We start from the raw sequence: 22,437 nt of genomic DNA, 5'->3' as shown, positions 1-22,437 counted from the left end.
CATGTGGCATTTTTATTCACAGATTTTTAAATCCCATTTAGGAAGGACAATAGTTTTACTATTTTACAGACTCAAAAACTTAACAAGTGGTTGTTCGTCTGCCTTTCCTTTAGGCACACCTCGCTAAGACATAACACCATTACTAAGGGAGCACATGGAACACAGCCCACCTGGATCAAGCCTCTGGGCACGTCACTACATTTGGAAAAAGGGGGCACGTGTCACTACACCATTCAAGTAGAACCAAAAAAAACCTTTAAATTGTGCATGTAGAGCTGCTACTTCTGAATAAGGAAATGTAAAGAACAGAGGAAATCCCCAGGGGAAGGAAGTTTTTCCTACAACGGGAATTAAATATTACAGTTCTGAGCTCCAGATGTTAACTGGGAACTCAATATGAGCCACTGGTATCTGCCATGGGACCTAGGACATTTACAATTTTTAAAGGACTGACTGTGTGTCACACAAAAGGAGAAATTTCCCTTTTACAAATCGACTGCCATAATGTCGTGCCATCTCAGCTAAAAACCAGAGCCAACTCCACTTAGAGATGTTGGGGTTTTTTTAAAGGCAAAGGCAAACGCAAAACTAGGTTTCTGGCAATTGACCTACCATGAATAAATTCTCACAAATTGAAGACTCAATCAAAATATGGCAGTAGATGTCACACAAGGTGAAAGATATAAACAAGTATTCCAGTATTTGAAGCCCACATATTAGAAGTTATTGTCTGCCAAATCTGATTTTAAAAAATCTGAGAGTGTTTCTGGAAAGGCATTGACCCGGCAACCGCACAGTCACTGTGGGGTTCTCCACCTCTCCAGCACATCAGCTGAAAAGTCCCATCTCAAAAGGGGTTAAGACTGCAAAACTGCCTAGTGCCTACTTTGCAGTGAACAACAGGGTCTTAAATATAAGAAGGCAAGCACACGTTGCTGCTTTTTCTACAGTTATTTCATGGCCTCAAACAATCTACTCTACAGTTCAGGTTCTGCCCCGAGTGGGATTTTTCCCCCCATGCTTTTCCAGTTATTACTTGAATTCACAGCTCTGTGTAGTAAGAACTTCTCTTCTGGTTTCTACTCATTCTGTAACAGTACTTGATTTTTTTGATCACTTTGGAGCTAAAATTTTCAGAGCCATATTGACATCTCAGCCTTAAGTGAAGGCTGTCAGTTCAGAGTTCACCACTGTATATACAGAATTAGCACAGTTTTCTCCTGGCTGCCTCACTTTATGTATACCTACATCAAGTTTCTTCTGATGCCATTGCCTAACCAGAAATTCTCTCAAAGACCTCCCACAGTTAGCTGCCTGCTTATTCATACAGGCCCTCTATATTGCTCTGAAAAGCTTATTATCATGACTAAATAACTTTTTTTAAAAAAAAAACACCACCCTATTCTTCGCTTTATCCATATCATATATAAAAACATATTGAACGCCACAAATACAGCACAGATCTCCACAGGATTCTACAGGATTGGTAGCTCCAATTTATTCCATCACCGTTTCTTTCTAATCATTCATGAGACAACTTCTCTCATCTTATGCTTGCTAGTTTTCTGCAGAGGCCTTGGTGAGGACCTGATCAAGTAAGTGGTGTCAAACACATCTCCCTTGACCAGATGACTGAGGATTCCCCCAGATCTGAAGTTTGCCACTTCATTCCTCAGAAGCCTGGGTTCCCATTGACCCAGGTTGAGCCTTATTTCCAATAAAGAGCAAATAACTTTAAACATAAGAGTAAGGAATACTGTCCTACAGATGTCCCTGTAGTCTCACCTGGAACTGATGTACTGTAGAAAATAATTTGTTGCAGAAGATCCGTCTGACGTAGGAAGGCCAGCATTCTGCACATCGGCAGTTTCATCGCTTTCATCTCCTAGCTAAAAAAGAACAAGTACACTTTGAACTACTGACTGCAAAATTTTCAGCTCATTTTTTCCCAAGACAAAGATCCACCCTCTAACACTTCCAACAATAAAACAATGTAAGTCCAAGTCCCAGTATTATACTTTCTTTTTTTTTTTTTACGCTAGGAAACCTATGTAAACCTGTCTTCAACAGGAAGTACTAACAATCCAACTCAAATACTTCATGCACAGGTTTGAACCCAGGTTTGAGAAAAGGCTACCCTATTTTTCTTTTCTCACCTTTTTCATGAGTCTCGGTTGCATGGGAGCATCTTAGGAACACATTTTAACTTAATTCTGACTCAAAAGGAAAGAGAAAACATCCCATTGCAGAGCTTTACATGTTACCTATAATTGCAGTAGATGCATTTATTTTTGAAAAAGCTTCTCATGCTACTGAACAGTATTAATTATTTTTTTTTAGTGTTTGGAAGACCAATTTTACAAAACAGCCAACCAAACTGTGTTCACAGCTTCTAATTTTGCATATATACATGGAAGTTTTAGATCTGTTAGACAGTGCCTTCAAAGTACTTCATAACCAGTGTGTAACACTCACGCCAAAAAATGATCCGTTCCACTGCTTCTTATTCTCACTTAAATACATCAACTTTTACTCAAGATAACAAACTTGTTTACCTTAACTCTATCTCTTAAGTTTTGCCCAAATACAAATGCTTGCTGTGCATTTAGTTCTGCCTTCTCACAGCTGTCATCATCTGAAGTGTTGTTGGACTCTTTTTTCTGACATTCTCCTGCCTAAAGAAAAGAAATTGAAAACTTTAGCCCAGGTAATTGAGTTTCTTTCAACAGAAAACACGTTACCACATGGTGATTCAGTGTCATTTACAACAACAAGCCAATAACATCTACAGAGCTACAAGGCAAATTTTGCATTTAAAAAAAAAAATCCTCTGTTGTTTAGAGCATCTATTTTAACAAACCACAGAACAGTTAAGGTTCAAGGGGATTTCTAACAATCATTTGGTCTAAACCATGCTCCAAAGCAGCATCAACCTCAACATCACACTGGGCTACTTGAGACCTCATACAGTCAAGCCTTAAAAAAAACCAAGGATGGCAGTTTTAGAGTTTGGTAGCTCAATGTTCAACTGCACTAAATACGATAGTGCTGTCCTAATACCCAACTGCAATCCCCCTTCCCCACACTTGCAGTCTCTCCTGTGTTTGGTATGCACTTCAAAGTCTCATTCTATCTTGCTACAGCCCACCACTAGATGGTTGAGGAGAAAAATTCAATTCCCTCTCCCCTAGTCCAAGCAGAACATACTCAGCTTTTTCACTCTGTAATCAGACATCATGTGCTCCAGCCACTCGCCACCTTGGTATTCATAAATGTCTTTCATGTACTGGAAAGCTCCCAACTATCCCAAACTCCACACGGTGCTCCTGATGCCACCTAGCAGTGGCGAGTGAAGGGGAATAATCACTTTTCCGAACCTTATGGTTGCAGTCTTAGTAAAGCAGCCCAGTACATTGCCTTAATAAAAGGATGCACTACTCATTCATGTCCAATTTGTTCATCGCTGTTGCACAGGACCTCAAGGTTCCTGAACAGTGTGTCCTGCTAAGGACTTTCTTCTATTCCACACCTCATCTTCCATTAGTGGCTCTGTAACCTTGCCCTGCAGCTGCCACAGCAGAGCTTTTGAGAGCACCTGTGCCAATACTGTTCCCTATTGCCCTCATACTATAGTTCTCATCCCATTCTCCTCAGGGCCTCACTCCACCAAACCCTTTTAGTGGTGTTGGGAAGCAACTGCAACCAGCATGGGAATCGCCCCCTCCCTCATCTCTCCTCATTTCTTACCCTGTAGCTTTCAATTTACATTAGAAGACCCAACAACATGCACAAACCCTAACAACTAATCAGCACACAGCAGCTGCCCCTCATCAAAGCATTCTCCAATCAGCGTTAACAGCCCAGGGAGGTGGTGGAGTCACCATCCCTGGAGGTATTTAAGAAACATGTAGACATGGTACTTCAGGGCGTGCTCTAGTGCCCGAGATTGTTGGTTTGTGTCAGTTTGTGGGGTTTTTTGGTTTTTGTTTTGTTGTTTGGTTGTTGGGTTTTTTTGTGGTTGGACTCGATCTCAAAGGTCCCTTCCAACCATGAAGATTCTGTGCTTCTGTGATAAGCAGGAAAAAAAAAACCACAGTAGAAGTTTAAGCATATTCTGATGAAAACTATATAGTTATTATAGGAAGAACATGGGATACCACCTGCTTCACTGGAGAGACATCAACTCTCAATTTTTTCATGTCCTTCATCACTAGGTTCCCTCCAACTTTTGGCAGCAAGCCTGTATTTTTCCTTCATCTTGCCTTTGCTGGTAATGCACCAGTAGAATCCCTTCTTGCAGCCCTTTCATCCCCAGTCATTTCCAACTCCAGCTAAGCTTTGGCTTTCACAGTTCTCTCCCCACACATCCTGGCAATCCTTTTGCATACCTCTCAGGTACCTTGACTTCTCTCCCAACTTACGTACACTCCCCTTCTGGATTTAAGGAGCCCCTAGTTCATCCATGTTTGCCTCCTGCCACAGTTGCACAATATCCTGCACGTTGGGACAAAACTACTCATTCTCTGAGGTGGTTGTCCATAAAGATAACAATCTCTCCTGAGCCCTTCTGTCCTTCAGGATCCTACCATCAAGCTTGATGATCGAGCTAGAGTCCCTCCTAAAGTTTGGGTCTTTACTCTGCTACTTATCATCTTCCTCACTTCCCTCAGGATCTCAAACTCCATCTCACAGCTGCTGCAATCACAGCTACTCTCAACCTCTCTATTTCTAACCAGTTCTTTGCTGTGAATACCAGGTCCAGCTGAGTACCTCTCTGGTCAACTTATCCAGCACCTGCACCAAAAAAATTGTCCTCAATTTATTCCTAAAATCTCCAGTATTTCTACCAGGACATGCTGTCACTTTGATCAGGTATCAGAGTTCTTAAAGTTCCCCTTTAGAACCAAGGTCTGCAATTGTGAAGCTTGTAGCTCTCCAAGGGCTCTAGCTACTTTCTCCTCGATTGGTCCCTATTAATCTCCCCCTTGTTGGCTTCCCCTCTGATCTTAACCTATAAAGCCTTGACCAACTCAGCACCTCTCCCAAACCAAAGCCTCTGCATTCAAGCAGCTTCTTTGAGCATAGCAGAACACATTATTTTCTTGTCCTTCCCGATTCACTTCCTAAAAACCCCACAGGTATCCAATGCAGTACTCCAATTGTCCAAGTGAACCTCCTGTATCTGTGACCCCAGTGAGGTTATGGAACTGCCAATCCAGACAGATCTCCAATTCCTCCTGTTAGCTTCTCATGCAGGGTGGTGTTGCCTACAGGAGCACCCGATGGGCTGCCAGCCATGGCACTTTCTGCACAGGGGAAAAGCAGCAGTGGGAAAACAACACTGGATTAGGTCCAAAGGAGTTTTGCAAATCCCATTTTACGGTTAAGGGAAATAAACTTTGTATAACCTAGCTCTATTATCCACCTTCAGATTCTAACTCCGGCATTTCAAAGACATCCTTTTTCAGCCGGTAGTCAGAAATGGGCCAGTGTTGCCTGCTGGGAGTAGTCCTCCACCACTGAATGGTGTGGATAGGGTAAAGGAGCATTCTTTTGAACAAAAGGAAAAATCATTAGCCTAGGATCTCCTTAACAGGTCCTCCTCCTTCTGGATAAGGAACACTATCTCCCTGCTGCCAAAAAGGCCGAGGGCTGCAGGGTAGGCTCAAACAGCTGCCTATCAAGTGTCCCCACATATCTGATGACTTTCAGACACCAGACTCTCCCACCAGTCAAGTGAAGTTGACTAGAAGGCTGTAGCTTGTACCCAACTAAGGACTATGTTACTTAAGGCTCCTGCAATTTCCTGGGGTTTTTCAAGACACAGAGACAAGGCTTAGCCCAAATAGGTACAGGTTGCCACAGAGATGCTCACAGTAGGACAATCATCAGATAGAGAACATTCCCACTGTGCTACCTTGCATAACCATAAGACAGAGACTTCAAAGAAAAATCTTTTCTGCCAGTAAAACAAGACTATGACTTACATCTGCTGTAAAAGGGCAGACTAGGCTCATACACAACTGCAAAATACCACATACCTGCCCTCACAAGGAAGCTCTCTCTCTGTGGCACACCAGATCTATGCCACAGATCCACACATACAGATACTAATATGAAACGATTCCAGAAGTAACCATTCACTCTTAACAAGCAGTTTATTATTCTGCAGAGACCCTCCAGCATTTAACACAACTACTGTATGAACTCCAGTAACATATAGCTGTGCTGGAAAGCTTCAGGCAGAGGGCCCATCCTGACTACAAATGCCAAGACAATGAAGAATATCCCACCACACTCCTTGGTAAAATTGCAAGTGCTCAGTTATGAAGCTTTATACCATTTAATAGCTAGCTTTCAGCGATCCTTAACATCTAGATTTAAGAGTTTCCTTCTACCGAAAACTTCCTACCAGGTCAGTATTTCTGGACTTTGATTAAAAAAAGGAAGAGGATTTTTAGATGTTAAAAAATGTATAGAGGGTCTCCCTAATGACATAGACAAAGGTAACAAGCATGTCCCTCAAAGACTTCATACTCATCCACGCAATGAATTTACTTATTGCTACTTTATTATGGCAGTAGTCTTTCAATAAACCTTAAAAAGCCATTTACACTTGAAGCCTTTCTACTTAGATATTCAGATTTCAAAATTAATTGAGACTTGAATTTCAAGTAAACCCCTGCATACTTTTGCATTGTTAATAATACTACTGCTATGCTCAATGTGGCACCAAAAAGCAACCCACTGTCTAATGCAGCTATGAAAAAAACCCCAGACCTAAAACACCACCCACAACCTACACACCTTCAAAATCCCCAAACATCCTCCCACACTCTCAGACAAGGCATCTTGAGATGCCAACAGTTACCTCAGTTCCTGCAGGAAGGAAAGGACTGGACACACTTTTCACAGAACAGGGAAGGAACCATTTCATTACTTCCCTTTCAAGATACTGAATAAGCAACTTTCAATGCCCTTAGACGCCTTCTCTTCTAGCTGAAGCTCTTCAGCCTCTCATTACCTGCACTCTCCCTCCACACTTCCTGCAGGGAATTCATGTGCTGCCTCTGGGTTTTTCCCACTATCAGCTCCTGTCTCCAAATGTCTTTATGTGTTACTCCTTCACTTCAGTTGCCTGTATGCTTTCCATCCTCACATTTCCCAACACTGTTCCACATCCAATCGTTAGAAATCAAGACAACACCAGTAAAGCCATTGCCCATAGGCAGGGGATCGCTTTTTGCCGGGCAATCCGAGAAGGAAGACTGAACACGTGTAATGTAAACTGCTCAATTCGCCCAGCTCAAAATCAAAGCCTTTTCAGGCAGGAATAGGAACGCAGCAAACGCTTCTTAGTCTCTGGCCCTACAGAAGCACCAGACAGATCTGGCCACAGCCTCTGGAGGAGGAGACACCTCTTCTCCCTGCTCATAGAAGACAATTCCCTACTCTCCTGACCCACTCCCTGCACACAGGGTAAGAGATGAACCTGCAGGAAGGAAGATGTATTTCTTCACGCAATCTGATCAGATGAAAAAGCAGTACTCTGACTATCAGTCCACTAACCAAGACACCTAAATTGCAGGAATCCAATGCCTGAGGTAGGAATGGCATCACTCAAGGAGCAGTAAGATTTTACAGCAAAACTAGAAATAAAGCTAGAGGGACTAAAAGGAACCAATGAGAGTAGAAGCAGAACTGAGCGATTTTATTTTGTGAGCAAAAATACGTATGAAAAACCATCCTAAACTGTGGATTCAGTAAATCTTTACTACAGTTCTCAAGTTAGTAAAGATAAATATAGCATACTATTAGAGTAGTATAAAATCTACTACTATACCTAAAGTGTACTACCATATGGACAGAAAGGGGGCTATCACTGCTGAAACTGCACTCATGTTGCTGAACAAGTAGACTCTGTTCAGAGAATACTATTTTATAGTCCGTTATTTTGAGTGTCCTTCCAACCCTTCTCCAACTCACCTTGTCTTCTGAGTCAGAACTTTTCAGTGTTGCATTACTTAGTGATTCTGATGTGGCTGCAGAATCTGGTGGGATATTTACACCATTGGTCCCACTGCTGAGAACTGCAATAAGGAATGAGAAAATGACATAAGTTCTTTAGATTGGCCTAAAAGCAGCAAGTTTTCTATAGCAAATTGCATGCTGTTTTCTTAAGTCCTAGAAACATTATGATGTAAACTACACAGTTCCCATAGTAATCTGCAAGAGACGTGATGACCATGATTTGGCAATTCTTAGCAGGATCAAAATTCCAAATACAGAAAACCAAGTCAGCAAAAAGTATCTATACAAATGCTGCAGGGACTTCAACATATACAACTTCAAGCATCCATTCTGCTCCGATCTAGTACTGTTCACAGCCAGCAAGGCTCCTCTTGGGACGGATCTAGCTACTTGCACAATGAACTCTGACTGAAAATGCATACCCAATACTAAGTCCTTCGTAGAGTTCAATCTGTCCCAATAGGCATGCCAAGAAATCAAGCTTTGGTTCTATGCCAGATTCAGCATTAACTGAATTTACTACTGTTTCATTTCAACTGAAATCCCAAATAACAAAAAGTAAGGGGCTGGGAAACATTGGGGTTTAGGAGACACAGACACCTTGAACGGTTTTTTTGGTTTAACTTCCAGTTTTCAATCATGCCTATTTCTACTAGCTATATCAAATTTCATAAGAAGACAATAAGCATAATATACATGACTAAACTAAGAATTAAAAGTGTCTCTCAAAGTCCCAACTTCAAAATGGTCCCCAAGCCTAGACACACCTTCTAGCGATTTAGGCATTTTCCAGCACTGTGCAGCCAGCAAAGTCTACCACTATCTTCAACTGATCAGCAGTAGCTCATTACACCATGCTCAATGCTGTCACCCTTATAAGTACTTTTATTCAAAAAACCAAGCCTGGTCTACGTCAACGCCAGAGACCTGGCAACGTCAGACAGCCATCCCATAAGAAACTGAAGGTGCGACTGCATTATCACTTATGTAGCCCAGATATACTTAACATTTAAGATGTTTCTTTTCTGAAAGGAGAAACCTAGCAAAACAAAGGCAGATGCTGAATAAAACCAAACCACTACAGTAACCAGGTTTTGTATTTTTGTTCTCCCTCTGCGGCACTCTAGAAAGCAAAAGCATTATTTACCCATCTGCGAGAACGCTTTTGGCTGTGGTGCCTGTAATACTGCAGGACGTAGCACACTCCGCTGCTGCTCCTTCGGTTTCTGGCTGGGGAGACCTGCAAGTAAAAGGTGTTTTCAAGAGCAATAAAGTTGAAAAATTCAACTTCATCTAATCTTCTCTGTAGCCGCTTCCAACAGAACATACAATGGAAAACCAGGCATTTAAAAAGCTTCCACCCCCTTCTTTCCCACTCAGCCTCAAAAAAGAATTAGTTCCAAGTAGAGAAGACAACTTCCTAGCCTTAAAAGACACTTTAAAATATATTCTCTGCCTTATCCAATTCTGTACCTTATCCAGGAAAGTGCAGAAAGGAGAGTTTATGAAAATGACTCAGAAATAAAAGTCAAAATGTAAGAGAAATTAACAGTACTTATTCACTGACATACTGTTCAACTACCCATTCCAAGTCTCCTTTTCTCCTTCCATGGAAGTAATTTCCAGATACTGTCTCCTCCCGCCCAGTTCCTCATGCAGTTGAACCGATTAGTATTGTAATAATCTTACATGCTGTTTCATTTAACAGCCTTTTGGCTTTCTGAATGATCCTGGCCTTTGGTTTGCTATATTGAGATACATAGCACTACAGCTCTTTAATTCCACGCTGATTCAAAAAGCTAACTGACCTTAAACAACCTAATAAAGAAAAAACCAAAAAAAAAAAACCACATCCTAACACTAGAAGGTTACAGCAATCCCAGAAGGTTCAGTTTTCTTCACTGAACAAAACAAAGATGAACTCTTGATCCAATAAAACACTGCATTAGAAGTTACTCATAGCAGCTCAGCTCAATATTCTGCAAGTAGTTCAATTTCAGGCCACCCATATTCAAAGGACACGACAACACCTGAAATATAACTACCCTAAGTTCAAACATTCATAGCTCAGCTCAAACATACTTGCTCTTTTTTTAAATTTACTTCTTCCGGCAAGAGAAATAATCCGTTTCCATATGCATATATAACAAATAATAAATTCCATTACCAAAACTGTTATTTTTTTTTTTTTCTCCTAAACTCCTAAGGAGCTGGAATATGAATGTCCTTCCCATACTGTCTGGGGCTACACCAGCACACAGGAAACTCCGTCAGAGCCAGACCATGCAGCCGACCTGTCCAGCCACCGCGCTGCCAGCAGGAGCCAGGGAGGGGACAAGTGGTTAGTGAACAACACTCCAGCCCCGTCCCAGACCCTGCTCCCACTAATGGCTGGATGTACTTCAGTGCATGCCTGGAGCACCCCTTTCTGTTTCAGTTTGCTCCCAAAGGAATCATGTTCATGGAGCCCAGCAATGCTCTAAGAATGGAATCAAAGCATGCTAGAGAGACAACTGGGAGATGTGTTTCAGAAAAGCTCGACTGATCCAAGCCAAAATCCGGATGTGTCTACACACACTACACAGTGGATATGGGCATAAGCATCCTGGAGAATGTAAGATTTTTTTTTTTTTGCATAAACACAGGTTTAACCACCTTCAAGTTACAACAGCAGTTTGAGGAAACTCCTAAATAAATAAAATGCTTGAACTGGTTTCTTTGTACTGCTGCAGGAAACACTGAACTCACCTGCACTAGGTGCCTGACCATGGATAAGTATTGGTGGCTTCAGCCGGAATCCACTGCTCTTTTCCTCTAGAAGCAAACCACAAAATTACAAGAGCACAGCTGTAACATAGTACATACATTCAGCCAGTCATAAAATTCCTCATGCTTTTCCCATTGTAACAACCCACAAGTTTTATAAAATATCCAGTCATAAGGAGATTTCCAAAGAACCAATTAACTTCTTCCAAAAGAAGACTGGGTTTCCAGTGATTATCACACCAAATACACATCACAAAGACAGAAATGTTAAGCTGTTGCAGGAAAAAAAGTTCCAAGTTTTTCTCAGGAGAAGCATGAAAGAGACCATTTTCACAAGAAAAACTGAGTTCCTTCTGTAGGGGACATAATAGAGGTACTTAATAGAGGGTTTAAGTGAGAATCAAACTACAGACAGGACAATCTGACAAGTATGACTCAACATGACAGCTGCTAACAAGCACCCAACTGCCAATTATCATAAACGAACTTAAACTTTATTATTTAATATATTAGTTTCTTGTAATTCCATTAGCTTTTACCTTATGCTTATAAGCTTTTACCTTATGAAGGTAAAATAAATTCCTTTCCTTGTACTCACTACAGTTAAGGCTTTTAGATAAAACACCAATATCTCAAAAAAATAATACCCGTAAATCCACAGCTATTACAAAATGAGTTCTTAAGAACTTACAAGATATAATTATAAAATGTTTCCTTTTAGAGGCATAATGGCTTGCTCAAAATATGATAACTCAGCACCTTACCATCTTATTGCACTTCATGATTCTCATGCTATTTAAGCATAAGATAACAGTGTGCTACACATTGATACCAACACAACCAAACCAGAGTAACAGTGATTAACAAAAACAGTGGTAGTGTCAGCATAGGGTTCACAGGTCATGGTTGATCGAGACGATAGATTACAGTTGATTAGATTTTCAGTATAAAAAAAAAAGTATCCAAAATAGATCAATGAAAATTTCCCTTAAGTTTTATCTCGAGGTTAACAGATGGGCATAGAGTCATATGCAGTTTTCCACTACCACTCCCAAAGCACTTCAGAATTTTGATACCTCCAGATTTTTAATTACCTCCAGCAAGCATAATATCAAGCAAGGAAGTGAGCAAGAGAACAGCTGTAAGATCAGAACCATCACCACTTCCATTCTCTCAGAGAGGGTCCTACTTGGGAAGTATCAGAGGAGGCTGGATGGTGACAGCCTGACAGCGCTCTGCTGAGAGCCGAGGAAGCTCACCTGGTTCTGAGTCAGAATTGCCTGTAGAAGGTTCACAAAAGCTTGATGGCATAAAGACGTTGTTCTTTGTTACTGCAGTCAAGGAAAAATAAAGAGAAGTTGTGTATGCTCTTGTTAATTACAAACTCCGTTCCCAGACATATCAAGGCTGCAAATCGAAAATGATTTTCCTAGTAATTTGTTTTGTTTATTTTAGGTTTTTCTTTCTTCCGAACTAAAACAGTATTACAGCCATAGAAGTAAACAAATCATTGTCCATAAAATCCCCTTAGTTTCTCCTGAAACAGAGAGAACAAATTTCATTTATTCTGGAGGGAAGATAAACACAGGATGCACGATCTGAATTGTATCTGAGCTAGGAATTACAAGTGATGTTAGAATGTATAACATCTTTACAAAATACCTATAACATTTCAAAAGGCCTCTGCAGAGAGGGCAGAAAGCAGTTATAATGCCTGTAAGTAGTGGAAGCCAACACCTTGGCCCCCCGAACAGCTTCACAGTGAGAGCTGGGTTTGCACCAAGAACCAGGCAACCTGTGCTTGAACCACTCTGCAAGGAGAGAGATTTTACAGGAACAGAGGAGAGTACATCAGGGTATTTGCAGATGTCACACTTAAGTCTAACAGTGAACAGAAGAGCAAAAAAATGTTTGGAAGGAACAGGTAAAGGACAGTGTTTCTTCTCCACCCTTTGCTGGGACTCAGAGAAGGGAGCAATAAGGAGTTTGGTCTGTTCAGCAGTAAATACTTTTGGTGTTGTACAAATGCAGCCCATGCAGTTTATGAAATAGGGTGATCAGAGCAGGAGGTAAATGCATCAAGAGTCACAAGGCAACAGTAGTCGGTTGGGGATTTTTGTCTCCAACAGACCATCTTGCGTGAGGTAAAGGATGACAATATTTATCTGCTATTTTAACTTTTGAGGCTGTGGAAGATTAAGTATGTTGAAAAGAGAAAGGAAACTCATCTCTAACACTGTTATACAAAAAGATACAGCACTTGCCTTTTATATTTCAGTTTTAGATTTTTTTTTCATATTTGATTCTTTCCTTTAATTCCACCTTCTCTCTTTTTATTATGGTCTGCCATAAGCTTAAAGATGATGCACGTTTCATGTAAGCAAAATTTCCCTATGCTTGAGAGAAACATAACTCCACAAAGAATGTAAGAAGTTTGGAAAGTGAAAGATTTTCTGTAAACAAAGGCCATCAAATACTGTCAGCAATATTCAAAGAAGCCTTTATGGAAGTTGCAATTCCAATCAAAGTTGTCACTGCTTGACAACACCACACATCAGAAGAGAACAAGGGAGTCAAATAGGGAATAAGTGACCATACCCAGTCAAAGCCCATAGCCAAGCTGAGAAAGTATTCCCGACCCCTGAAACGTGCAGTACTTAATCATAAAGAGCTAAATAAATTGTTGTCCTCCACTTCTTAACTAACATTAGCATTAACCAAAATCTCAAAAGACAAAGGCATTACAGACTAGAAGAGACAGGGTTTATAGGGAATCTAGGAATATAAAGTCCAATAAATAAGGAAGCTCCTAACAGGCTATACACATTGTTATCTTAAAAGAAAATCTACAGACACCACCACCCCAACTCATTATGTGCAGACATTGTTCTTTTACCAAGAGTGATCAGCAAGCAGACAGCAGCAACACTGCTCCCCTGGACCGTACTCAATTAACAGGGTCGCACCTCAAAACCCACTGAGCCACGGGCCAAATCTGAAGGAGAAGGGATTAGCCCCCCTGGCAGTATGAAATGAGAATAATGTGCCCATAAAACATCAGCAACTGCATTTTAAATTCCACAGTTCCTTATTTCTTTAAAATTAAAAGCAAAATAACTAGGTTTTCTTCTTTTTGTCACACTTCCCAAATGTGCTGTGTTAGAGGAGTATTTTTTCATGTTCTCTCCTTTACTGTTTTTCTCATCTCCTTTATTTCAACTAAGATGACAGAAACAAAGTACCAAAGTCTCCAAATCTGCCCTGAGCACTGACATATCTTAAGTAAAATAAGTCTCAACCAAAGCCAAAAACTTCTTATTGTCTGTGAAGACAGAAGGCATGAATTTTAGAGATCAATCCTGTGGGTGAACACAAATATCAAACACGACCATTCCTGCGTATGTGATTTGCAAGAATTTGCCCCGGCCTTCCCAGGGGTTTTGCTGCTTTGACCGTTCACAGGAACGGGCAGTGGTCGTTTTCTCGGGCATTTGCCAGGTGGGAATGGTGCTGAGATGCACTGAAGCCTCTCCACTTTAAAAGGAATGGGAGAAAAGGAAAGGACTAAAGCAACTTAAGCATGACCAGAGACTTGGAAGATTTGCCCGGCAGCAGAGGAACTAAGAAAAAGGTAACATTATATAAAATTTGTTAAGAAGCAACCTGATCAAACAGATCAAAAATATTTCTGGAAAATTCTTCAATTTAACAGAAAAGTGTAAGATTAAAAGCTGAAACTATATATATAAACTTACAGATAGAAAATGTTTAAAAAAACCCCACGTATCTATGAACTCCTTTGGGCTTCACTGAATTTTCTAACAGAGACCACAGACAAGGTCAGAGCACATGGCTGCCGGGGCCTTAAACCAGAGCACAGCGGACAGTAATAAGGCTGCTGACATGGCCGGGAAAAAAAATAGAGTACAAGAAGGAAATCCAGCTCTCGCATATAATATTGTAACAACTTTTACCTGACTGAGGAGGAGGGAACTGAGTTAAAGATGAAGTTCTCTCACGCTTTACAGGTGGACAGTAGCTCCCATCCTCTCGATCAGATTCTGTAGAAAAATGCAATTAGAGAAAATGCACAGAATCCTGGAAACAGATACTCTCATGCTTTTTAATATTACAATCAAATCTCTTACCATCTCCATCTTCTGGACTTGATCCATCTGCTGATCTCTGAAATCAGATGACAGTGACAAAACAAAAATCACATACTGAACATTTCCATCTCTTTGGATACTTCCAAATCTTTTAACCATCAGTTTGGAGACTTTTTTTTCTTTACCATCAACGATATACACTCAAGACAAAGCATTATTTTTATGACTTACATGTAGGCATACTGAACTTCACCCAGATGCTATTAAAAAGATTAATTCAAAATATTTCATTTACAAATAAGATACCTGAAAATTAATATCCAAACACTACCATCCTTAGAGACTATGCAACAATTATTACAATTTTCTAGATACATTCAAAATCTGAAAATGACAATGTTCAAATTTGGTTTGATTTTTAAAATATCATAGAAGTTCCAAACTCATCATGAACATGTCCATTATTTGGGAGTCCATTCCGAAGCATTTTTCCTAATTAATGTAACTGTCATCAGTTTCGTCAACAAAAGGACAGTGTTGAAGGAATGTCTTTCAAAGCACGCTCTATAAACCAGCACTATGATATTTTGACACGAATTAGCAATAGCATCTTCCACAGAACCACAAACACCATAGGTTACCAACTACCACAATATTCAAAAAGTTTTTGAACAAAATTTTCACATCTTTTCTGAGGATTTCCAGGTCTCCCCCCTTCTCCTTGCTCTGCCAGTTCCTCAGCTGATACCATCTCTCTTGTTCTTGCAAAATATCATCCCATGATGGATTCCTTTCGCTACACAAGTTGGCCAGGGCAGCATTACCACCTCCACCTCATTACAGAACGTCTTGACATCCTGGACCTTCTCCCTAGTCCAACACCACCCTTCCATCCTGCCCCAGGACACAGAGACCTTCAGAGCCTGGCTGACTGGGAGGACACAGCCCCCTGCAGCCCAGAGCTCCTCCTGCCCCACCACAACTGGTCATACTGGCACGGGGAGTGGGCAGCACACAACAGGACTGGTCACGGATGCACAGGACTATAATCCAAAAGACATGCCTTGGATAGAAGAACACCAGAAAGCACAAAACTTCCTAATTAGCACTGCATATATTTAGAATCTAGATATTACTGTACTATAAGTTCTTCACTCAGTGCCAATAAAAACCCATTTACACCGCATTTTGCCTATTCAATTCAGTTTAAGGGGTTTTCCATTTTGTTTTACATCAATAGAAAAGTATAGCTTCTTCACTAGCTATAGTGCTAGTCAATCCTAGTCAAGCACTTTTGAGACCTTAGGCATAGGGAATGCAAAGCTACAGACAGTTCCGGAAAACACCCCCACCCCCTCCACACACATCTATCAGCCCAATTGCATTAATATTGTATTTGATAATCCATGATCTTCCTACATAATTGGTCAAATACTCCACACTACTGGAAGATGATCTTATCAGGCATCTCCCCTGCCAACACACACTACCTTCCCAAAGGAAAAGGCTAAAGTGGAAAGCCCTAATGCCATCTCCCTGTTTCAGCAATCAGCACCTCAAGTCAGAAAAAAAACTTCTATTTTGCACAGGAAGTGTTGTCACATATACCAGAAATGTGTTTCAATTTTTAGCAAAAATCCTCAAAGTAAAAGGAAACCATTTGGTAAAAAATATGCATGAATAGAACTGCAGATCTCCATCCTTAAAAATCAACAAATGATTTCCCCCTGAACTTCAAAAACTTCTTAAGCTGTTACTAAATATGTGCTGTATTCTCAAGGCTCAAGCAACACACACAAAATAAAAGTCAAACTGATATAGCACAAGCTTCAAATTCCTACATCGTTATTTCATTACCTGATGCAAGCACAACTAAACACATCATCACAATGTTTAGTAGGCAAGGAGCATCAACATCCAAACCCAACTCTGTAACCTACTGAGGGCAAAGCAGAGCTAAGACCTGTTCTCTCAGAGTTATTTCCATGCTTCCTAGGTCAGGAGATTAAAGTTGTGCAAGAGCCCACATGACAAGAGTCAGAGCAGTTACTGATATTGCCAACCCTAGTCAAAGATGCTGCATAGCAGTAAAAAAGACTTCCCTTTCTCTCAAACGTATTTTTTCCTACATAGGCATCTAAATATCTAGATCATTTGGTAAACTACCTCCTGTCCTTCCCCATGCACGTACTCCTCACACTGCCAATTATTGCTTGGGGGAGTTGGGACAGACCTTGCAAATAACTCCTACCAGAGAAATGCAACAGCAGATTTAAATCTTTCATAAACTCAGGAATCTAAAGGGCCAGGGAAGACAAAAAGTCATAATCCCTTAAGGCGATGCCCAAGCACAGACAGGAGAAAGAACCTCATTGATGTTCTACCTCCGTACTGAAACTCCTGCCTGAGCATTTAAGATATTCAGGTTCGATTTTCTGTTTTCAAATGAATGAGAATATGCACGAGTTATTCCACTGCAGAGTCACCAACACTACAAGGAACTGTTTTTTAATTTTGTTATACTCTGCATCCAGTAAAAGACACACACCACTGTTTCCTTGCTTTTATTAAAAAACTTGCTGCCAATATTCACTCCCTGTTACTTGGGCATTCCTCTGTCAGGTCTCCTCAACCTTGGATAAATCTCATGTTTTCTCACTATAATAATGCTTTCACCAACAACCAATTCACTCTTATGTACCTTCAAAAAAATTCCTAAATCCTTCATTGTTAGAAGAAAGGCTGTCAAGGAAATAGAGCTGTGTGCACAGGATCTAATGAAGCCCAATTTCCCCCAGACCCTGCCTAGATGACAAACAATGAGGAGTAGTCAAATGCTTGAGGCAGCACGATGCTCTCTCTCCTCTCTGGTCTCCTCTACCCACAGACCACAGAGGAACCCAGGGGAATTTCTGCCCAGACCTGGTGGAGCTCAAGCAGAGGGCATGGGGCTGGCACACACCGACGCACTGCATCAGCACCAGCTCCATTCCCTTGTGAAGCCACACTATAAAGTAAGTTAACGGGCAGCCAGAAGGTGCCTTCCAGTGCTGCTTATTGGGAGAGGCTGGGGAGACTAGACCAAAAAAAGGGGAATATATACATGACAAACAATTTAATTGGTGGACTGGAAAAAAAATCAGATTACAGTTAGGGATAATAAGCAGCAATGCAGCCTTTCCACCTCAGGCCTCTCTTTCCAGGCTACTCAATCTGTACTTGACAGCAAGAGATGTTTTACACAAATATAATACACAAAAGAAAGCCAGAACCATTTCACCCTATGAGGTGACTCAGCTTCTCTTCACCCAGTTCTTTGAAATGAGAAGCTGAAGAGACACTTAAACAGCATCAAAATCCAACCTACAGTTTACTCCTCATTTAAGAATGAAAGGCACCTTTGACTTATTCCTGTCTCCCCTTACTTTCAGAAATTTACCTACAGAAAAGTTACAATTATTTCTAAATAGAGGCTCCTACAATTCTGACTCACTTCTAATTAACCAAATTACCTTTTCTAAGGCTACCAATTGCTTTTTTTAAGTGCAAAGGAAAGCAATTCCTGCAAAACAGAGAAGAATTTACATAAACTTAGAATCATAGAATTGTCTGGGTTGGAAGGGACCTTTAAGATCATCCAGTCCAACCATCAAACTACCTCTGATAAAACCCACCACTAAACCATGTCTCTCAGCACTATGTCAACCTGTCTTTTAAATACGTCCAGGGATGGTGCCCCAACCACTTCCCTGGGCAGCCCATTCCAAGGCTTAATAACCCTTTCAGTGTCAAAATTTTTCCTAATCTCCAATCTGAACCTCCCCTGGCACAACTTGAGGCCATTTCCTCTTGTCCCATGGCCTGTTCCTTGGGAGAAGATACTGACCCCCCCCCGGCTACACCCTCCTTTCAGGGGGTTGTAGAGAGCGAGAAGGTCTCCCCTCAGCCTCCTCTTCTCCAGGCTGAACTTCAACAAATCTGTCAGTTCTTGTTTAATCACAATAAAGAGCAGAAACAGGGAAGGCAAGGGAGAGTTCAGGAAAAGCAAAAAAAGGACAAGGTAACAAGGTGAAATCTCTAAGAGTACACTTACAGTGTTTATCTTTGAAAAATACATTTAAGATGCAAGAAGTCTTATATAAAAGGACTTCAGAGCACAGGACAGCAAGTCTGCAATCCAGACACTTGCACATTTATAAGCATTATTGAACTGCCATGGCTGTTGCTTAAAAGCTGTTCCAGAACCTCTCACACAATGGAGTCCTGCTGGCACGGCTCAAGGCTGCTGTGGGCTGGCCTGGGTCAGACAGCTCAAGCTCAAGGCAGGAAAATCAGCTCTGCCAGAGGCCACGTCTCTGCCCACAGCACCCGGATGTGCAAACAAGAAATAAGCAGCGTCTCTTCATCAGAACTCAGTCCTAACTCATCTACCTTCCCAACTGCCTGGGAAGATGACACGAAACCTTCTGCTTCGGCCAACCAGTGTGAGCACTGGGAAGATACATCGACCTGTACATTTCAAGGGAAGAAACAGTTTTATTCCAGGAAAGTGGGATAATTAGCAGAACTCTTGCCAGTGCGCACGAAGGCCTCTTACACCGAGCACTGTACTACTCCATAAATTTAAGCGAATGGGGTAAAGTTCAAGGACGTAAAGTTCAAGGATGCACAGTTATCTGTCGTGTACAGCCAAGAATTCCTGTGTACACTGCCCAACAGCATTTTTGGTTCTTAAATTTCTTTCAGATGCGGGCTAAACAGGGTAAGACTTTCTGCCCTTTAAGAACAGGTCTGAGATAACGACCACTTGCTGCAGTTTTCCTGAAAGTCTGGTTAATATAGTTCTCTTGGCCAGTTCTAGTAACACCAGCAACTTCAAATGATAGTAAACTGATATAAAAGTACCAGCTATATTTTAAAATATTAACCCTTGAAAATTTTATACTTAAAAAAACTACAAGAATTTCTGCAGCAGGTCTGCAAAACCTGGCAGTCTGGACACCAAAAGGGGCTCAAACTACAGCTGTTTGTACCTTATGACAATCCATTGGACATTGACTTTACTTGAAATGGCCCATTCTTGAAAACAAAACAAAAAACCTAGAACACTAGTGCAAGAAAAGAGTGCAGGTACTGTGTGGAGAAGCCTTAACAGGCAAAAGATCTATCAAAGGGTACATGCCTTGTGCGTGTGGTCACAATGAGCAGTGACACGCACCTGCGCCAAGAAAACACCGTCCACCACCCAGAAAGATTCCAAACACTTAAAATTGCTCTGAAAGACTCTATGGTAGCAATTTAGTCATCTAATATCTCCAAAAACATTTTGCTGGACCACCAGCAGAAAAAAATTAACAGCACTGGCAGCTTTTCCTACCTCACGGTACTGTTTTTTTTTTTCTTTTCCTCCAAGTACCTAAATTCAAAATTCTGCTTTAGCATCTCTCTTGCTGCTTTTAATCTGCTAAGTATGTCACAGGTGAGCATGACACGCTCCTGTTTAGATCCAGTGGAAAGAGAGCATTAGCTGCTCACTTTGTCAAGCTGCAGCATTCTGGGGAATAAATAATGCTCCTCTGAACTGCATGAAGCAAATCCCTCCTATATACCCGTTTTCTCACTCATTTAGGAGAGCTCTCATCCTTAGCAAACACATATTTACATCCTAAGATTTGAAATTAATACTTGATGTGTCTTCTATAACTACACCCACAAAGGAGCGAGTCGCAAACAAATTTCATTTCTATTAATTGTATCAGCAGCTTAGAGGGGGCTAAGGCTTGAGATCAAAGCACTAGACAGAGAGTGAGCAGCACTGCCTGAAGTTAACAGTCACAGATTCCTCCGAGTAGAAGGGCCTTTTTTCTTTAATCCCCTCAGCAGCAGAAGTAGGTGGTAGGTTGACACTTACCCCCGCCAGTTCTTGTTGAACAGGAGGAAGCGGGGCTCCAGCAGCAGGGCTCGGGGCAGCACTGACTGAGGCCACAGTGGGAGCGGGGTGCTCCAAGTTGCGCTCACCAGCTGGTCCTGTGTGACCCAGAGCATGGTGGGGGGGCTCAGCCTCTCCCTGGGGGTCCTCGCCTGAATCCGACAAACCTTTTTGCTCTGCAGGGGACTGGGAGCAAAAGAGACAACGTCCCTTCAATGCAAGGCTGCAACATGAGAGCAGACATCCTAGTGAGAGGATCTGCTAATCCCTCTTTAAATCCCTGTTTCCACAGCATGACATGAGGAATCGCTGCTGAGACATCAGTTCAAATACGCACAAACCAGGCAAGGAAACCTGCTGACTGAATTACCTTCCCCTCCCCATAAAACCCATCAGTTGGAGCAAATGCGCTTTTTTGAAAGTTAACTAAAAATGTCAGTGTCCCCAGGAAAAGAGCGGTTTTGCCAGCCCTGGGGGTGTTGGGGTTTAACTCCTCCTTCTCTCAAGGCCTGAAGGAAAACTGATTGCTTTTATCCCCAGATTGAGACATAAGAATTAAATAGACAATTCCTGTAAATAACCGTCCTTCACTGCTTCTTCAGACCACGTTTGAGGCAGGTAGGGTTGATTATAAAAGTCTCCGGAGAAATTCATCGTAACCGTCACACAAGACACACAATCCTTTCATATTCGTGGTGAATTATTTGGAAAGCAACACCAATCTTTTCTTCTGTAAGAGAGTTGCGTATGTGTTTCCAGGAGGAGGGTGACAGGATAGCTAGTGCACACTAATGGTATCTGGTATTTGCTGAATTTCTGCCACAGACTCTTTACATTTCTTCAGATCATTTAATGCTGCAGGTCCCCACTTGTAGAACAAAAATTAAGCATTACCATATTTTGCACACATCTGAAGAATGAAAAAGTTAAAGGCTTTGAGCCTGAACAACTGTTTTGTGATAAAGGACTAAATTACAGTCCATGGATAATATGAAGGACAAGGACATTCTCCCAGCTGCGATCTGTGGGCCAAGGCTCCTGCTGTCTTACGGTAAAGTATCTGGAGAACCAAGCAGTTAGGTGAAGGTGTCACTGAGAAGCACATAACCTCGGCTGCTCTCAGAAATCATCCAGTAGAATGAAGAGACTAAAACCGCTCAGCATTGCCTAGGTCCGTGCAAAACAGAGCAAACTGCAACCGCAAAAGTAAACAGCAGCTTTTAAATCTTAAGGGCCCAAAGTTCTTCAGCTACAACTTGGCCTGTCCTCAAACAGAAGCAATTATTAAAAGGCAGCAACACATGCAGTTTTATTAGTGGGTTCGTTTCATTTTGTATTTTCGAACTTTTCTGGTTTTAATCTGAAGCTGTTACTAAACAGACCCAAACACTAACTTCAAACTCCACAGAATGAGAGCAGAATTAAAGAAACCTTTTGTCTCCAAAAACTAAACCAAGTCTAGCACTCTGCTATTCTTATCTCTTCGGCTCAGAAAGTGGTAAGCATGAAAAGTCTATCTGGAACGAGCCACAGCACTTACAGCGTATGTATTCGTACCTGAAGCCGAGGGGTAAACACCTCAGTCCTCCACATGATGTTTTA

The 22,437-nt window shown here is 41.4% G+C and overlaps 1 protein-coding gene across 4 annotated transcripts in view; it reads right to left on the bottom strand.

Moving 5' to 3' along the window:
• RANBP3 (RAN binding protein 3) overlaps positions 1 to 22,437 on the bottom strand; it is a 54,185-nt gene that overhangs the window by 13,019 nt on the left and 18,729 nt on the right. For 2 of the 4 annotated variants that reach the window (XM_074163959.1, XM_074163960.1), the window contains exons 3-10: positions 14,946 to 14,982; positions 14,772 to 14,858; positions 12,057 to 12,128; positions 10,780 to 10,845; positions 9,179 to 9,271; positions 7,987 to 8,090; positions 2,556 to 2,675; positions 1,786 to 1,889 (exon numbers count right to left, since the gene is read on the bottom strand). In XM_074163959.1, coding sequence (XP_074020060.1) covers positions 1,786 to 1,889; positions 2,556 to 2,675; positions 7,987 to 8,090; positions 9,179 to 9,271; positions 10,780 to 10,845; positions 12,057 to 12,128; positions 14,772 to 14,858; positions 14,946 to 14,982 — 683 coding nt within the window. Of the gene's footprint in view, positions 1 to 1,785; positions 1,890 to 2,555; positions 2,676 to 7,986; positions 8,091 to 9,178; positions 9,272 to 10,779; positions 10,846 to 12,056; positions 12,129 to 14,771; positions 14,859 to 14,945; positions 14,983 to 20,817; positions 21,022 to 22,437 lie in introns of all 4 variants that reach the window. The other 2 variants (XM_074163958.1, XM_074163961.1) reach the window with 2 other exon arrangements.

The sequence above is a fragment of the Numenius arquata genome, chromosome 25, assembly GCF_964106895.1.
Source record: "Numenius arquata chromosome 25, bNumArq3.hap1.1, whole genome shotgun sequence".
In the NCBI taxonomy this organism is placed as follows: domain Eukaryota; kingdom Metazoa; phylum Chordata; class Aves; order Charadriiformes; family Scolopacidae; genus Numenius; species Numenius arquata.
Note: the sequence above shows the minus strand (reverse complement) of the source record. Positions and strands in the feature narration are given on the sequence as shown.